Raw genomic sequence first — 17,231 nt, 5'->3', positions numbered from 1 at the left:
CATGGCCAAAGTTCATTGACCTTACATGACCTTTTACCTTGATCATGTGACCTGAAACTCGAACAGGATGTTCAGTGATACTTGATTACTCTTATGTACAAGTTTCATGAATCAGATCCATAAACTTTCAAAGTTATGATGGTAATTCAACAGATACACCCAATTCGGCCAAAGTTCATTGACCTTTGACCTTGGTAATGTGACCTGAAACGCGCACAGGATGTTCAGTGATACTTGATTACTCTAATGTCCAAGTTTAATGAACTAGACCAATAAACTTTCAAAGTTATGATGGTAATTCAACAGATACCCCCGATTCGGCCAAAGTTCATTGACCCTAAATGACCTTTGACCTTAATCATGAGACCTGAAACTTGCACAAAATTTTCAGTGATGCTTGATTACTATTATGTCCAAGTTTCATGAATCAGATCCATAAACATTCAAAGTTATGATGGGAATTCAACAGATATCCCTAATTCTGCCAAAGTTCATTGACCCTAAATGACCTTTGACCTTGGTCATGTGACGTGAAACTCATGCAGGATGTTCAGTGATACTTGATTAACCTTATGTCCAAGTTTCATGAACTAGGTCCATATATTTTCTAAGTTATGATGACATTTCAAAAACTTAACCTCAGGTTAAGATTTCGATGTTGATTCCTCCAACATGGTCTAAGTTCATTGACCCTAAATGACCTTTGACCTTGGTCATGTGACATGAAACTCTCATGTGATGTTCAGTAATACTTGATTAACCTTATGGCCAAGTTTTATTAACTAGGTCCATATACTTTCTAAATTATGACGTCATTTCAAAAACTTAACCTCAGGTTAAGATTTGATGTTGACACCGCCGCCGTCGGAAAAGCGGCGCCTATAGTCTCACTTTGCTTCGCAGGTGAGACAAAAACATAGGCCTACTATTGATCAGCATTGCGGGATACATGCTGGCTTAACTAGTGTTCAAATAGTTAGAATTGGGTCTTCATTATCCTTTAATGTTAATATCAGGACAGAGTACACCTTTATTAATTGTGCAGCTTTTTCTAAGCATCCTGGGGTGCCAAGAGAAAAAAAGTGAATAAAGTTACAGCTTCCTTCCTCTCTGCACATAAATCAATTACAATAAAAAGATGTAAACAATACACCCTAATACTACTCTCACTGCTAATAAAATTAGGGCAATGTCATTTTCTTAATTGCCAAATCAGAGGTCTGATAAAGATATCATGTAGTATCATGAGTGGGTTTTGCACACTATTCAAGTTATACACAGTTTGAAATATGTATTGCTGCTTAATGAAATAATCAAAACATTTGAATTTATCAAATTGGCTCGGTCTTGCATGTTCAAACACTGCTTCACTGTATATCAATTTTCATTAAAATTGATTTTCACTGAAGTTTGAGTATCAAAACCTCAGTCAAACCTTATCCAGGACATCCTTTGTAAATGGAATACCATACCATGATAGAATCCATCTGCAGTTTTCATTAACACTGGAGAAACGATTTCTTTCAAGATTCCTGCCGGAAATGTAATATTTAACAAACTTCATAAATGGGTTGAGCAAACAGAAATGCATAGAATTTCTATATTTGCAGCATGCTACTTGCAACTAGATAAACAAGATGGCATGCCTTTAGTACAAAGCAAATAAACCAACTGAATGTTGAGGACATATAATATAGACATAAAAATGATATAAATACATATATATTCAAAATCAAATAAAGAAAAACTCCATAAACAAAGAATTTTACAGTTATTTTATTTGATCTTGAGTATATTTATTTCACTGGCTGTAAGCAGGACATAATTCACTTTGTATATAAACAGGCATTGTCCACATCATACACAAAATTCTTTTCAATCTTGAATGAATACCATATCTGCAAACATACATTGTCATATACCGGATAGACCAATAATGATTCTGTTCCAAGCACCGACAGGTATATACTCATTTAAACTTTCATCTACTTGCTGCTGTATTTACAGTCACCTTTGTTGCTATATACGATTTATTCAAAACAGAGATGTACTACTCCCGGGCTTCATGATAAAAAGGTTCAATCAAGAATTCAAGATAAATATTACATGCACATTTTTGTTCAAACACTGACCAGGAACCACACGGGTGTGTTCTTTCATATTTGTTGTCCATCGCAAGCCTTAGTGTCGCTGGTCCCAGTATGAAAATGTATGATGCAGGACACAACTTGTCCATCCATTTCTGTTTAAGTATCATTTCATTTTTGTGACTCTGCTCCAATGTAGAGTCAATGATAATTGTAAGCCAATAATGTACATTAACCCCCCCCCCTTAATTTTTTTTTTCTAAATGACTTTCTTTTCAATTTTGGAGTACTTCTGTTGGTAAATGTTTTATTTAAAGCAATAACAGCAGGTGATGCAAACCTACCTTCATGAATAAAATTGAGCTGATCAAATCTTTTCAATTTACCATGTTCACATGCATGGGAAGTACTTTACACTGGTGTGACACTGCTCAAAAATTAAGTGAGAGAGTGTTCCAAGGCAAGTCCTCCCTTAATTCACCTGTTGTCTAATTTCTTCTTGATTCTGGATTACATCTGCTGCTTTGTACAGTAAATGAAAGTAATATATGGCATTTACGAGGTGCCGATTATCAAGTTGCCTATTCAATGGCATACTATATATTACCCCGGCTTTAGCACCAGCTGCTGAAAGCGTTTGATGCTTTCAAGGAATTAGTCATGCCAGGTACCCCTTTGCCTAACCTGGGAGTGCAGCACAACATGGATCAATTTCTTGCGGAAGAAACCTACCTCTCACAATGCTATTCAGGGGATGTATTCAAAGGTGCTGCACAGGGTTCATCATCTATTCCTGTTTAAGTATTTGAAGACATCTCGAGAGAAGCAATAACTCAGACCAGATAATACTGTAGTAGAGGCCGTCACATACCTAGAAATGAACACATCGAAATACAAATCACACAACCATGTCTTAATTCAAGGCAATTCTGTCAAAGCTGAATTGATATGATCTGCAAACATAACTTTGGGTTGAAATAAATTGCTGTAATCAGATTAAGGCTAGAGCCAAACCAGTGAATCCACAAACACATAAATAAATTGATCCAATTGATATTTGTAAAGGGACTAGTAAAGTTGACACCCAGAATTGACTTGATTTGTGCCAAATAATTGTCACTCATTACAACGCTCATCTTTGTGTTGGAAGATGGGTCTTCATATTGCTGTTGACCAAGCCTGGGACGAATATCTTTTATGCTGTTTATTTGTTCACCAGGGTAAACAATCAAATAATTTGAACAATCAAAATTCCCGGATAATCAGATATCACAAGAAATTGTTTGACTCGTTTTACTCCAAAGCGTACTGTTGACCCCAGGGAACTACCGATTTTTTAGTCTGAAATTTCAGGCTGCTATAGTGTGTCTTACCATAAACCATGAAGAAATGGATGATCTGTGAAGGCAAAGACAGGGGCAACGAGAGTGAATCCAACAAGAGATAACTGGACTGCAGTATTAACCTATAAATGAAAGATTAAAAGAAAACATTACTCAATAAAATATAATTTTATCCACTGATACGAGTTTCACTTAAAGGAGAATGAAACATTTGAAACAAGATAAATTGTGTGAAAACAGAAAAATCAAAGAAACAGATTAACAAAAGTTGGAGAAAAATCAGACAAATAATGAGAAAGTTATGAGCATTTGAATATTGCGATCACTAATGGTATGGAGATCCTCATATTGGCAATGCGACAAAGATGTGTGATGTCACTTGTGAACAACTCTCCCCATTACTTTAGTATACATTTCACTTTAATTGCCTCTCTTATCACATATATCTGTAGATCATGTGTTCCTTCTAAAGGAGGGCATGTAATACAGATTTTTAAAGAATACATCATGGATAAAGAGTTTGTATCACCACAAGAAAAAGCAGAAAGAGACATTTTGAGGGTATTTTATAGTCCATCAAAGGGAAAGTTGCTCACACATCACACATCCTTGTCGCGTTGCAAATGGGAAGATCTCCATAGCATTAGTGATTGCAATATTCAAATGCTCATAACTTTCTCATTATCTGTCCGATTTTTCTCAAACTTTCTTTGTTCTTATTCTTTGATTTTTCTGTTTCCATACAAGCCTACTTATTTTCAAGGTTCCATTCCCCTTTAACATACATAAAGAAACAGAGGGAGGGTGTTCATGAATATTTGCCCCCCCCTTCCATGCAATGCAAAGATATGTTAATGGAAGCACCATAAAACAAATTAAACATGGAATATAAATACCACTTAATAATAATATACAAAATTGAAGATTTGTTGCTGTGCTTGGTGTGAAATTCCGTTTTATAATTTGGCATGCAGAGTGCGACAAAAAAATTTTGATATCTTTTTTCACAGATGTCTCCTCCATCCAAATCAGAGATTTATACCCCCCGATAATAGATGTTATGAATAAATTTCTTCATCATGACTTGTTTAAATGAGACAAAGATTGATTCTAAGTTCGGTAATGGTGCTGTAATTGGAAGCATATTTCAGATTCTTTTATTTCAGCAACAAATATGAATTTACAAAAATAATCCTAACAATAATATAGTGAGATTTGTCCCACGACCACCCTTCATTAAAAGTATGGTATAGTGCAGATAAATAATAATATGCAACATTTGTATAGCGCTTCATACGTTTCTAAGCACTGAATACTATTACCCTGGCTTTAGCACGGCTAACCTGATCAAGTGCTCGATCATGCAAGAAATCCCCTACAGGGTACCCATTTACTACACCTGGGTGGACAGTGGCAAATGTAGATAAATGCCTTGCCAAAGGACAAGAATACAATCAATGGTAGGATTCGAAACCCTGACCTTGGTTCAAAGTCCTGGACTTATCCAATGAGCCACAGCAACTCTAAAGATGTCAAAAGGTGGTCCAAACACCTATACCAAACTTGGAATCATTCAATTTCCTAAGAATGACAATATTACATGTATGTTCTTACCTTACTTATAAATGTAGGCTTCATCTGTACAGTAGCATGAGTGAGATCAAAGTACCTTCTTAATGTAATTGGAGGTGGTAAGGATTGATAGCGTAGGTAAAAGGCAGCAGACATGAGACCTATATCCCTCAGGATAATTAGAGCCGTCAGGGGTACTGGTCAGGAAAATAGAAAAATCACAAAGAGAAGTTGGATTTGACTTAGTATTACTGTGTCTTTGGATGCAATGATGATTAAAGTGGTGCTCCAGTGGGGGTTGAATTTACCATCCCCTTGAGATCTTTGCCGCCGATTACACGAACACTGTGAAATTGGCATGACAATAGTGTAGGATGTGATCTACAAGGCTGTATAATTTTACTAAAAATAATAAGGATCTTTTTAATGAATTAATAATGCAAATTTATGCGTAAATCATACTTTTTGCACTAATTTACTAAAAAAGCTCCAAGAATGCTAATTTTGGAATTAATATTCTGTATGCCATTGCTAATGATTACAAATTAAAAAAATCTGGTTTGGAAATAAATTTCTTATGTATTTTATTGTTTTATGAATTTCTTATGTATCTCTTTGTTTTTATACCTTTTCTTCTTTGTTTTTTTCTCCAAATCTATAGCAGAAGCTTTTTGAAGCATAATAATGCTAAAATAAACTAATTTCAGTTGATGAGATTAAGATGAATAAGATTACATTGACTTTGTACACAAAATCACGTTTTTGAGCAATTTTGGGTCTGACATGCACTTGTGTAATGTTGCAACCACATAACCAGACATCATAAATTTGGTCTAAAACAATGCACAAGACTTAAAAGTAAAGAGTCTGCAAATGACTTGGTCGAAAATGTCGCGGAGTGGAATGGTCACGGGAAACCTCAAAGGGGAAGTTGATTCAACCTCCCCCAGCAGTTTTAGGATTAAAATTAAATAACTTTGCTATTTGTTATTAGATTTTGATGAAATTTTCAGCATTTCAATGAGTTAATTTTTAATCTTTTTCAGCCCAGAGTACCCTTTAAATGATAATATAAAAATATATTTGATACAGACCCTCACTTTGTGAACTAGCAGACCTCAACATAAAGCATTTGATGGCACAACAGTTCTACTATCCTGCCTTTATTTCCCTGTCTGTGATATTCCCATGCTATCTCCATTTAGTGAAACTTATCACTTGGAATTTGATTTATATTTTATTAAAAAATCAGGAGTCAATGGATTATTTGGGAGGACATCACAGAACACACATACATGTGCTATCAATCTTTGGAGCAAACTTTGTCAAGCAGCAGCAAAGAAAGTAACTAAAACTTGAGTCTTGAACAAAAACTTAAGACTTGAACTTATTTCAAGGAGCGGAGAGCATATAATTTGTTTGATGCTTGATATATTATATTGTATTTTATGGTTGAAATAATAATAATCCGCTTTTATATAGAGCTTAAGACATTGAGTCTAAGCACTTCACAGATACATTATTACCCTGGTTATCGAATTCAATCAGTCATTCCCGCACACAATCTGTGCACATCTTCCACTCCCTGGGGAGTATTCCAGTCAGTAGCATGTGAGGCGCACACAGTACTGGATAAGCTACAATGGCTTTCACATCCAACCGGGTACCCACTAAGCACCTGGGTCAAGAGTGGCAAAGTGTGTATTAAGTGATTAACGCCTTGCCAAAGGAAGCCAGACCGCAGTGGGATTCGAACACACGACCCTCAGTTTACAAGGCGAGTGTCAGAACCACACCACGGCTCCGCTTCAATAAAAAAATTGGAACTTGAGATGAGGGCGCCGGTCAACAAGACTATACTCACATGGAATAAGGTCACTATAGGTCAAGCTGACAGTGAGAATACTGATGAGACATTTATCAGCCAGAGGATCAATTATTGAACCAAGTACGGATTGCTGATTTTCAAAATTCCTTGCTATCCACCCATCTAGCTGTGAAATAAAGAGAGAAAAGAAAAGTTTAATGCAAGAAAAGTGAAATCTGCAAGCATAATAAAATTTCTTTTATTAATACTATTTCATAAAGAGTCAGTAAAACTGATTGATGGTCAAAAGGGAAAGTTTTCAAATATGAATGTCACAAGACTGACAAGAGTAAAAAAAAACAAGTAAATATTCCAAGATAATAAAATGGTTTTTGCACACAAAGAATGTTGTTTACTGATATCTTTGTATCTTTGTTTCCTGCTTTGCAATATATGGCATTGGGTTTTGTAATCACATGTTAAGAAATCAAGAAATGCTGATGACTTGCAGCAAGAAATGCTGATAACTTGCAGCAAGAAAAAAAAGCCTACAGAATAATGTTCATGAAAACATTAAAATATTGTTATATTGTGTGAAAAATGTGTAAAAAAAGACAAAAAGCAAATTACCAGATCAGATAGCCCAGCGAGAAGAAAGAGTGAAGATCCGAGTAAATACTGCTCATTGATCACAAGGTAACCAATGTAAGGAGACAGAGCTAGCCGCATCGTCGTCAGCAAGTTTGGGATCGTGAAAATGTTCTCTCTCTGAAAATGTACAAAAAAGGAGATTGATTTATGCAAAATGTTAACAAAGAGATCAAAATTCACAAAGGTTTAGTTGCATCAAAGCATGTCATTAACACATTTCACATCACATCATGCTATTTAATGTGTGACTTTTACCCATTTTCGGGAAATGCAAATTAAACATGCCCAGATGTTGAATTTATCTCATGGGTCAAGGTTAACCCACTTTCGTGAATTTTGATTGTAAATACATGAGCAGGCTGCGAAATATGAAATTTGTGTCCACATTAATAGCAAAGTTATTGATCATTTTTATCTAATTTAACTCAAATACTTCAAGTATGATGATCCCCACCATCTGAAAGTTGTAGTATCAAGACACTGACAAAATTCACATGAATATCCCAACTTACCAATTCCTTTACTTTAATCTTGCTCTTTTCAACCTGCTCTTGAACTTTCTTCTTTGTCTCTTCGAAATCATTGGCCCCCTTCTTCTTGGCCTGTCGCAGTAGATTTACTCCACCCTGCTTGAGTAATGCATAGCCAAGCTTCACTTGAAATGCTTCTTCTCGCTGCCTACGACATCTTGTCTTTGGCTTATCATTGCTAGGATGAGTTGTGTTTGAGAAGAAACAAAGACATGGTCTAGCTGATACAAGGTAACTTTGTCTCTGAAGTTGATCCCAGTCGGTCACTGCAACCCAAGGAGTGACTCGCTGCAGTGGTAATCGCTTAAATGACAGTAGCCTCATGAAAGACATGATCTTCTGCTATTTCCATCTGAGTGAGAGAAGGGAGGGAGAAGATAGAGAGAGAACACGAGACAGAGGAAGGTAGGGCGGATATAAAAGATTTAAAAAAATTGAGACACAATTTGAATGTACATGTCATGCATGTCGATGTCTTAAAAGATATGAATAACACTTGCCTTACTTTGTCTAAACATGTTGAATTTTAAGGTAGGATTCATGATATTTATTGGCTGATGCAATTATCATTTTCATCGAAGTTAGCACTGCTCATGATATTGTCGCCCTCTATACGGGCCTTGTAGCTTGGCTATGATGACAAACAAGGCACGAAGGCGATAACAGACAGTGAGTAAACACTCCTCTACTTTTAATATTTTCAAGTTTTTTATGTTCAATATTATTAAGATATGACCCTGGCTATAGTGCCAAAAGGGTCCCAAAATATTGTAACCCATTTACATAATTGCTCCAGCTCAAAACCCTTAAGAAAACTTATAACAGTCCCCTTTTTGATCCCATGATGCATTGTGGTTCTGATAAAACAGATATTGAGATTAACCTTAAGTTACTAAAAAATTTAGATTTGATTATAAAGTTCCTCCCCCGGACCGCGCTAATTTTTCACACGTCACTGTTTATCACCAGGAGCTGGACTCAGAAGATCCTGCATCCAGAACTGAACCGTAATAAAATGCTTGCGGCTTAATATTTCTATATTTATTTGGGCATCAATATCATCATGATCATGTGTAGCTGTGACTGTGAGTCACTAAATTATGTGTAGTTAGAAATTTGTGCTCCAATATTAGTTGGCTCTCCATGGCATACACCATAGTTGAACCACGGTTTAAGTTAAACCTGATACTCTGAGTTCAGAATACGGCTATGCTATGCCAGTCGACTCACCGGAGCTGAGCGAATGCCCATGGGCCCAAGGCTGGGGATCGATCGGGATGGTCCGGGCGGCGATGAATCTCTTGCAGCAGGTCCAGCCAGGCAGAGCATGCAGTGTGTCCTGAGAAAGAGCCTAATCTCGCTAATCAGGATTTGTTTTCAATTCAAATATTGGAGGTACATAGGGGATGATAACAAATACACAAATAAAAACCCGAATAAAGATTTTATATGTTTTAAAGACAATTAATACATGAAGAGAGAATGGTAAAATCTATTTTTCGCACGGATGTGCAAGCTGCCATGTTGAATTCAACAGAAGCTCGTTCGTTATATTAATTGCCGGGTAAGATCATTTATTTATTTTTTTTAGGAAATGAAATGAATTTAAACCATTTAAAAACTTTTCTTGCTGTATCAAATAATTTATATATAAAATTCATTCAATTTTTGTAATATGTCTTTTGTTAATTTCCAGAAAAAATACCACCTAACATTCCAAGTTGCCCACGTCAACAAGATAATGGTCAGCTAGCTCGGAAAGGTACATGTAGGCTGCGCTGCGAGCAGTAAAAAAAGAAAGAAACTTAATTATATCTGCCTTAAAAACCGATAAGTCTCGTCTATCATGGAGGTAATTACAGCGTCATTTTATTTTTATCTATATTTATGTAGTTTGTATGTAAGTAAATAGAAAGTCTGACATGACAACGGCCACCTGCACCGCCATTGCTAGAAACGCAGAGTCTCCTGCGCCGGAACTTCCGCGTAGCTAGCTAGGCCCTACTCCCTACTACTAGCATTAGTCTGGGCATGAGGCCCATTTTTTGGAAACAACGCAATGTCGACAGTAAAGACTTGTTGTCTTGTCTTTTATGTTAATGCCCACATTATTATGGTCATGATGAGTAGAGGTGCATGGCCAATAAAGGCCTTATCGCGAAATTTGTCGCCCCTCTTCTTGTGTGTGTGTTCTTGACTTGAGTGGTTGTGTACAGCTTTACAAAGTCAATGGGATGGGAGCGGAAAGAAGTCGGCACCGCGCCACTGACAAAAGAAACGGTAGTGAATGGAGTGGTGACTTAAACCATGATAAAGCCGGGAGAGACTATCTTGATAGATATTTTTGTATTTTTAAATTTTTGTAGATAATTCTGCATTTTGACTTGTTTTAACATTTGATTCTGATCTTAATGAGCTTATACATGTACTACTAAAACTAGAGCCAGAGGAAGATCAAGAAATGAAGGAGAAGGTATATAAAAAAAAATCAGAGACAATGCAGTCTCCAGTTTACGAGACCAACAGGACCATTTTTTTTTTACATTTGCGTGTGAAATTAATTAGGACTGTGTCAAACAGAAATGTGATAATATCAACTGATATATAAAAATTCCTTGTGAAAAATCATCTCCATGATCCACTTCACCAGTCCATATTTTTTACATCATACTAAATTCACTGTCTACTTACATTTTATGTTGGATGTTATCTTACACACACAAAACAAATGGGCTTTTGACCTCAGTAAGACAAAATTTTGGTAGAGAATTACTGCCTTGTTGGTGTTGTTTCTTTTATCCTTTTGCAAGCAAGTCTCCAATATTAGAGATTGTCTTCCTAGCTTATTGGAGTCTCAATTGTGCACCTACTGAAGATGATAATTGATGTCTCATCCCTGCTATTAATCAGTTTATGTTAACTTATTTATCCTACAGGCTACACAGAAAACATATATATAGATTTATATTTTTTTTTTGCAGAATGGTAGGGAAGAGATACCAATGTTTGATCCATCTGTATTAGAGAAACTCAAAGAAGATTTTGAAAGTATTTCAAAAGTATCCTTCAAGCCACCCATTAGTCCTGCGAATCCTGGAACTGATTTATTAATGAGACCACTTCATATAGGAGATTATGACAAAGGTAGAGTACAGATTGATTCATCTATTAATAATTGTATTACCGGTAATTTTTAGGATTAGATCTCCTAGTTAAAATATTTATTATTGTAGTTTACCTAGGATTAATTCAAATATGAGTTATTATATATTGATTTTTTATAATATATAAGTACATATATTGTTTGAAGTATCAGTTATTTCTGAAATTTATATCTAAATTTTTAAGTGCAAATCCACTTTAATCAAAAGTGGATTTGAATCAAATGAGAAAAAAGCATAATGCTGAAGATTTCATTGAAGTCAGATATAAAATAGAAATAATTTATCAAAGTATTTTAAAATTGTTTTTTACTATTAAACAGTTTAATGCATGATTTGCAATGAAATATAAATATGAAACAAGAGAATAAATAATACATATGCATATAAAAACTAGATATCAAAGGTCAAGTCCACCTCAGAAAAATGTTGATTTGAATCAATAGAGAAAAATCAGACAAGCACAATGCTGAAAATTTCATCAAAATCGGATGTAAAATAAGAAAGTTATGACATTTCATAGTTTCGCTTATTTTTAACAAAATAGTTATATGAACGAGCCAGTAACATCCAAATGAGAGAGTCGATGATGTCACTCACTATTTCTTTTGTTTTTTATTGTTTGAATTATACAATATTTCAATTTTTATGAATTTGACGATTAGGACCTCCTTGCCTAAAGCACAAAATGTTAAAATCATGGAATTTCACGTGTTCAGGGAGGAATGAAACTTCATTTCACATGACAATGAGGAGAAAATAAAAATATTTCATATAATAAAATACAAAAGAACTAGTGAGTGAGTGATGTCATCAGTTCCATACCGACCGAGATGTGCATATAACTGTTTTGTGAAATGAAGCAAAACTTTAAAATGCCATAACTTTCTTATTTTCCGATTTTGATGAAATTTTCAGTGTTATGCTTGTTGATTTTTTCTTTTTATTCAAATCAAGTTTTTGTTGGGGTGGACTTGTCCTTTAAATGAATACAATTTTAGAACTAATGGTGTTGACCACTCATTATTTCTTTTGTATTTTTTTGCATGTATGAAATGGAGAATATTTCCGTATTTGCAGATTCGATGAGGAAATGTCTTAATAGATTGGAACAATGGCAAGCCCACATTTTCAGTGGATATTGAAATCTTGTCACACATTTATAATGAGGAAATGAATGAAGAATGAAATACAAAAGAAGTAGTGAGTGTGTGACATTGTTCCCTTGTAAATGAATAGGCCTACTTATTTCTGATTTTAATGAAATTTTCAGGGTTACGCTAGTTTGATTTTTTTTCTTCATTTAAATCACCTTTTTGCTGGGGTGGACTTGCCCTAAAGCCACCCCACCCCCCACCCCACAATCAAGAAGCCAGTGATTTATTTCACATACAAACATGTATTGATATGCTTTTTTCACATTACTATCTAGGGATACCTAGGGGAAAGTCTGAATGCAGGCAGATTATTTCTCTGCATTACTCTGATCTACTTGTCTTTTTGTTTCAAAGAAGAAACATGCATTGATATTCACAACCCTACAATCCATGAAATATTTTAACGTGTTTGGAGTAATGGATTATTCCAATTACTTGGGTCCATGGTCTAATCCACTTACAACTGGTAACATTCCATTACCAGTAATTATCTTAGTGGCTGTTTTATGAAATGTATTCAATATTTCCCCATTCAAAAAATTGAGAATATTATACAGTTTGTTACTGAAACACATGGTAGTTATGTGAAGTGAGTTGATTTATGAATAGGGGTTGGTGTTCATTGTGTTTGTTTTCTATTTCTCAGGGTACCTGCAACTGCTGTCACAGCTTACAACGGTTGGCAATGTGTCAAGGGAACTCTTTGAAGGTATCTATTGCATTCTTGTGGTTTTTAAGTATGAACTCAATTTCAAAGGATACTGCTTAAGCAAAAAAATGGATTACAAACATTTCCTTGATGTTATTGGTTATTATTATTATGATGATGAATTGATGATAATTATTTTTATTATTATCATCATCACCATCAACACTATTTCAAATGTGGTGGGGGTTTTGATGGATTTCTGTTTTCATTGTATCAGGCTTAGTTTAAAGATATTCTGTTAAAGTTGCCTGTATTTGCTCACAATATTCTCATTCCATTAAATAAATGTATTATTCCTTTTCATCAAATTTACTCAATTTTTATATGAAATTAAAGACGAGTAAATTGTCTTCTTTTCAAACCTTATTTCATTGTGATTAACAATTAAATACAATTACATCAATAGCCCAAAATAATTTATATTCTTTCTCTTTGTTTCCTTTTAGAACAATTCCTTGCCTACAAAGCTTGTCCAAACTCTTATTACATCATCGTTATAGAAGACACAAACACTGGTCAGGTGGTGGCCTCAGGAACATTAGGAATAGACTTCAAATTTATTCATATGTGCTCAAAGGTAAAGATGGATCAAATGCTTTGGTAAATTAATAATTAAGTATTTCGGAAAGGGGGTAATGAGAAATCCCTATGATATTTAAATATTGTAAAATTGAAATAAATTACATTGGTTTTAAGATGCAGTTGGAGTTATTGAGACCAAGCTCAAATTCATCAGTGAAACAAAGCCATAAACCCAGATATTTCATCAGTCAGGGAAGGGAGCTGTCAATGCTACCCAATTTTCTTATGGTTGCACCATGTGTGGAACGGCAGGTTGGCAGCACCAGGGTATTTGATTGGGGGACACGTGTTATCCTCTCTTTTCAAGGCAATGCTTACCTACTTTTTTCTCCTACTTTGTTATTCTTGAAGATTTACTTGGAAAAACATAGGGCATGTCTTTTTCTCCCCCAAATTTCAGTAATACATATGGACACAATATACCCCTAAATCAAATGAATATATTATGATGAAAATTGCAGGGCTTGTATTAGTCCAGGACCATCAAAGACCATAGCCTTGTGCGCCCCGTTGACTGGCCTTGGCGATTGCTTGTGAATGTGCCCTTATATATTTTTCCCATTTGTAGTATACAGTGCTTCCCACTAGCTTACCTAATGGGGGGGGGGGTACAGAGGAAGCAGTCTCCCCCCCTGACGAGTCACAACTTATGCAGGGGACGAATCCCTGCTCCCCCTGAGGAGTCACAACTGATCCAGGACGTGCCTCCCCCCCTTTTGAGAAGCCAAATTAATAAATTTTTTTGCCTGTCAATTTTTTTTCTGGTAATAAATACTTGATTATCGGTTGAAGACCTTTTTTTTTGTCAAAGTTTTTCCTTTAGGAATGCCAGTGGTGCTTCCCACCAAAAAATACCATATACCATAAACTCTTTCATCTGAAATAAATTAGATTATTCCACATTCAAGCATGAGTGAGCAAAAACATTTGAAGGAAGGATCCCAAAAAGCCACTTGGCATGCAGTCAAAAAGTTCAATATCTTCTTTACAAAAATGGTCAAGAAAGCACAAAGTTCTGTTTATTTGAAATAAGACTTGGATTCCCATAATTTCATAAAGTAAAGAGGTTTTACAGGCTAGATTTCAGACTTACTTGACATACAAAAAGTCTTTTGTCAGCCATGCTTTAGCTTCGGTGGAAAACTGGTGAAAACATGTTTTTTTAATAAAATTATGGCAATACAAGCATTTTCGAAGAAACAGAACTACCGGTAAATATCTTCAAATTGTTTTGCTCACTCATGTATGGTTGAGAAACCTACTTACATGTGTATACCAGCTAAAAGAGGAGACTCTAAACTTTAATAGGTCATTTGTCTATTTTATTTGTGATTAAGTTGTGATCATCGTTGAATCTTGGTTTGGTTTTATGTGGGACGCACTGTATAATAGATATGTACCCTTTGGAAAATTTGATCCTTCAGAAAAATATTGTAGTTTAAGCCCTGAAAGTGAAAATTGTCACTCAACGAAATGCTAGGAAGGCCCTATGGTTTTGAGTTACTCTGGAACTGTGTTGGGATGCATGGTGCACCCTTTGCTTTACAGTTGTGTGTACATAACTGATACAAATTGTTAGTAATGTAATATTTACTGACACTGCATGTCATTGGCAAGAACAATCTTCTATGTCCAATTTCTGACCAGCATCTATTTTCACTGATAAATAATATGATATGAAAAGTATACTTTGAACGTTTTAAGCCCTGAAAATCAATTAGTTTTCGACCCTACAAACCCATGGCAATGTTTCGGGCACTAGAGTTTCCATCACTATAGTCCTTGGTTACAAGCGTGATATGTCTGTTTTTGTTCAGCATTCTACTTTGCATTTTTGTAAATTTTTATTATTCCTTTTCCTTTTTATTTCAGAAAGGAAACTTGGATGAAATAGTGGTGAAAGAAGAGTACAGGGGAAGACAATTAGGAAAGTTGTAAGTAGAGAATATTGTGGCTTTATATGAAATAATATGGTTTTGCTGATTTAAAGCTCTTTCTCTGACCTCTGGGAAGTTGCTTAAATATACTTATTCTTGATCATTAATGAGCAATAGATTTTTCTATAATGTATCAGCAGAAATGTCATATGCCGTGAAGTTTTTATTACAAATATGGTTGCTAAATTGAGGTCAGATGTCATTGCAGGCTAATTATTTGAAGTACATGCACAGATTTCAATATGTTATCTTATCACAAATATATTGCGCACTTCAATGTCAGAAAGTCATCATTGCCGCTATATTAATAATGTATTTTACTTTAGGTGCTACTGCCAGGAATATTCTAAAAAATGTACAAGTTATCTTAACTTTGACAGTAAAGTACATTCATTGGACAAATCATGTAATCATTTCAGAATATTTATAAGGCTTCAACTGAATTCCTTTATAAGAAAATGGATTGATAGCAGCAACAATGGGAGAATATAATTTGAGCAGTCAAGATATTAAAACCAACTTTGCAGAGCCATACCAATGTGCAAAGCTAGCTTAAATGCAAGATGCCCTTCTTACCTTTAGAATTACAACATTAATGTAGTGAATATTATTCAATTGTTTGTTTTTATTATAGGATGGTAGAAACACTTACATTACTAAGTCAACAGGTTGGCTGCTACAAAACGGCTCTCGAGTGCAAGACAGAAAATATGGCTTTCTACACCAAGTTTGGCTTCAAGAAGGACGTTCAAAATTACATGACCTATCGACATGAACATTGTTCATTGCATAAAGAGGAGAACAAGAGTTAATGATCATTTCAGACCAAGATATCATTTTAATCGTGAGTACAGTTAATTGCAGGTCAGGTGTCTTCATCAATCTTCAGCTTAAGTGGAAAAGCAAAAGAATCAGGATAAGTGCAGTTGTAGTTTATAACTGTTGCTACATTTTGTGTGCCTAAGAGATGTAATAATGTTGTATTCAATTAAATACTTTTGCATTTCATGTTAATGAGTAAAATCTAGGGAAAGTTGAATTCATTGTCAGATGAGATTGATTCTAGACTGTGTTCAGCCGAAACACGTGTCCCTGCTATTGCCAGATCAAAAAGACATTTGACATACAACTTATACAATTTTCGAATGACCTCTGAAATCTTCAACCTTGTGACTCCCAAATGATGAAAATGATAAGGATTATTTTCACATGAATGTCCATACATGAGCCAAATTTAAAATAGATCCCTCAATTGGTTATTCAGTTTTCACAAGAAAGATGTATTTCTAAGTTTTACATTGATCCTTGTGACCTTTGATCCCATGCTTCTTGGTTATTATTTATGGTTAGATGGTTAAAACCCTTCCTTTACAATAAATAGCCATTTTTCGTTTTTGTTGCAAACATTTGCTGTATTTCTCTCTTAGATGACAACCAGCCCAGGCAGGGGTGTATGACCCCCCCCCCCAAAAAAAAGAAAGCTTCCATGGAACATTGTAAAGTGTTTGAATGGGTCTTATGAAGAAAAATGTTCTTATTCTGTTTTATAGAGAATGAGGAAACAAATTTAATTGTGAAAATTAGATTTTCACATATCAGTGCAAACATATTTTAATAAGTCTTTCATATGATTTGTATAAGGCCCTATGAATCTTACATTATTGAATCTTTACACTACAGAACTTTAGACAGGGT

The 17,231-nt window shown here is 34.9% G+C and overlaps 2 protein-coding genes across 3 annotated transcripts; one reads left to right on the top strand and one right to left on the bottom strand.

The window, feature by feature from the left end:
• Window positions 1-1,506: 1,506 nt before the first annotated feature.
• Window positions 1,507-9,538, bottom strand: LOC121418573 (probable cardiolipin synthase (CMP-forming)). 2 transcript variants are annotated; one of them, XR_005970479.1, is made up of 8 exons: window positions 9,221-9,538; window positions 7,973-8,342; window positions 7,440-7,577; window positions 6,867-6,996; window positions 5,045-5,199; window positions 3,461-3,552; window positions 2,820-2,958; window positions 1,507-1,532 (listed from the first exon to the last, which is right to left on the bottom strand). XR_005970479.1 is itself a non-coding variant. In XM_041612507.1 (7 exons), the coding sequence occupies exons 2-7, from the start codon at window positions 8,321-8,323 to the stop codon at window positions 2,871-2,873; spliced, it is 954 nt and encodes a 317-aa protein (XP_041468441.1). In that variant the 5' UTR covers window positions 8,324-8,342; window positions 9,221-9,537; the 3' UTR covers window positions 1,507-2,870. The 2 variants fall into 2 exon arrangements, 1 of the variants encoding a protein (XP_041468441.1); XM_041612507.1 differs by having other exon boundaries at window positions 1,507-2,958; window positions 9,221-9,537.
• A 181-nt stretch (window positions 9,539-9,719) lies between these two features.
• LOC121418575 (glucosamine 6-phosphate N-acetyltransferase-like) lies at window positions 9,720-17,000 on the top strand. Its single transcript, XM_041612511.1, has 6 exons — window positions 9,720-9,842; window positions 10,972-11,134; window positions 12,955-13,017; window positions 13,464-13,594; window positions 15,472-15,533; window positions 16,171-17,000. Exons 1-6 carry the CDS (start codon window positions 9,837-9,839, stop codon window positions 16,346-16,348), a joined length of 603 nt encoding a protein of 200 aa, XP_041468445.1. The 5' UTR covers window positions 9,720-9,836; the 3' UTR covers window positions 16,349-17,000.
• The last annotated feature ends 231 nt before the right edge of the window (window positions 17,001-17,231 follow it).

This window comes from Lytechinus variegatus, chromosome 7 (assembly GCF_018143015.1).
Source record: "Lytechinus variegatus isolate NC3 chromosome 7, Lvar_3.0, whole genome shotgun sequence".
Taxonomy (NCBI): Eukaryota; Metazoa; Echinodermata; class Echinoidea; order Temnopleuroida; family Toxopneustidae; genus Lytechinus; species Lytechinus variegatus.
Note: the sequence above shows the minus strand (reverse complement) of the source record. Positions and strands in the feature narration are given on the sequence as shown.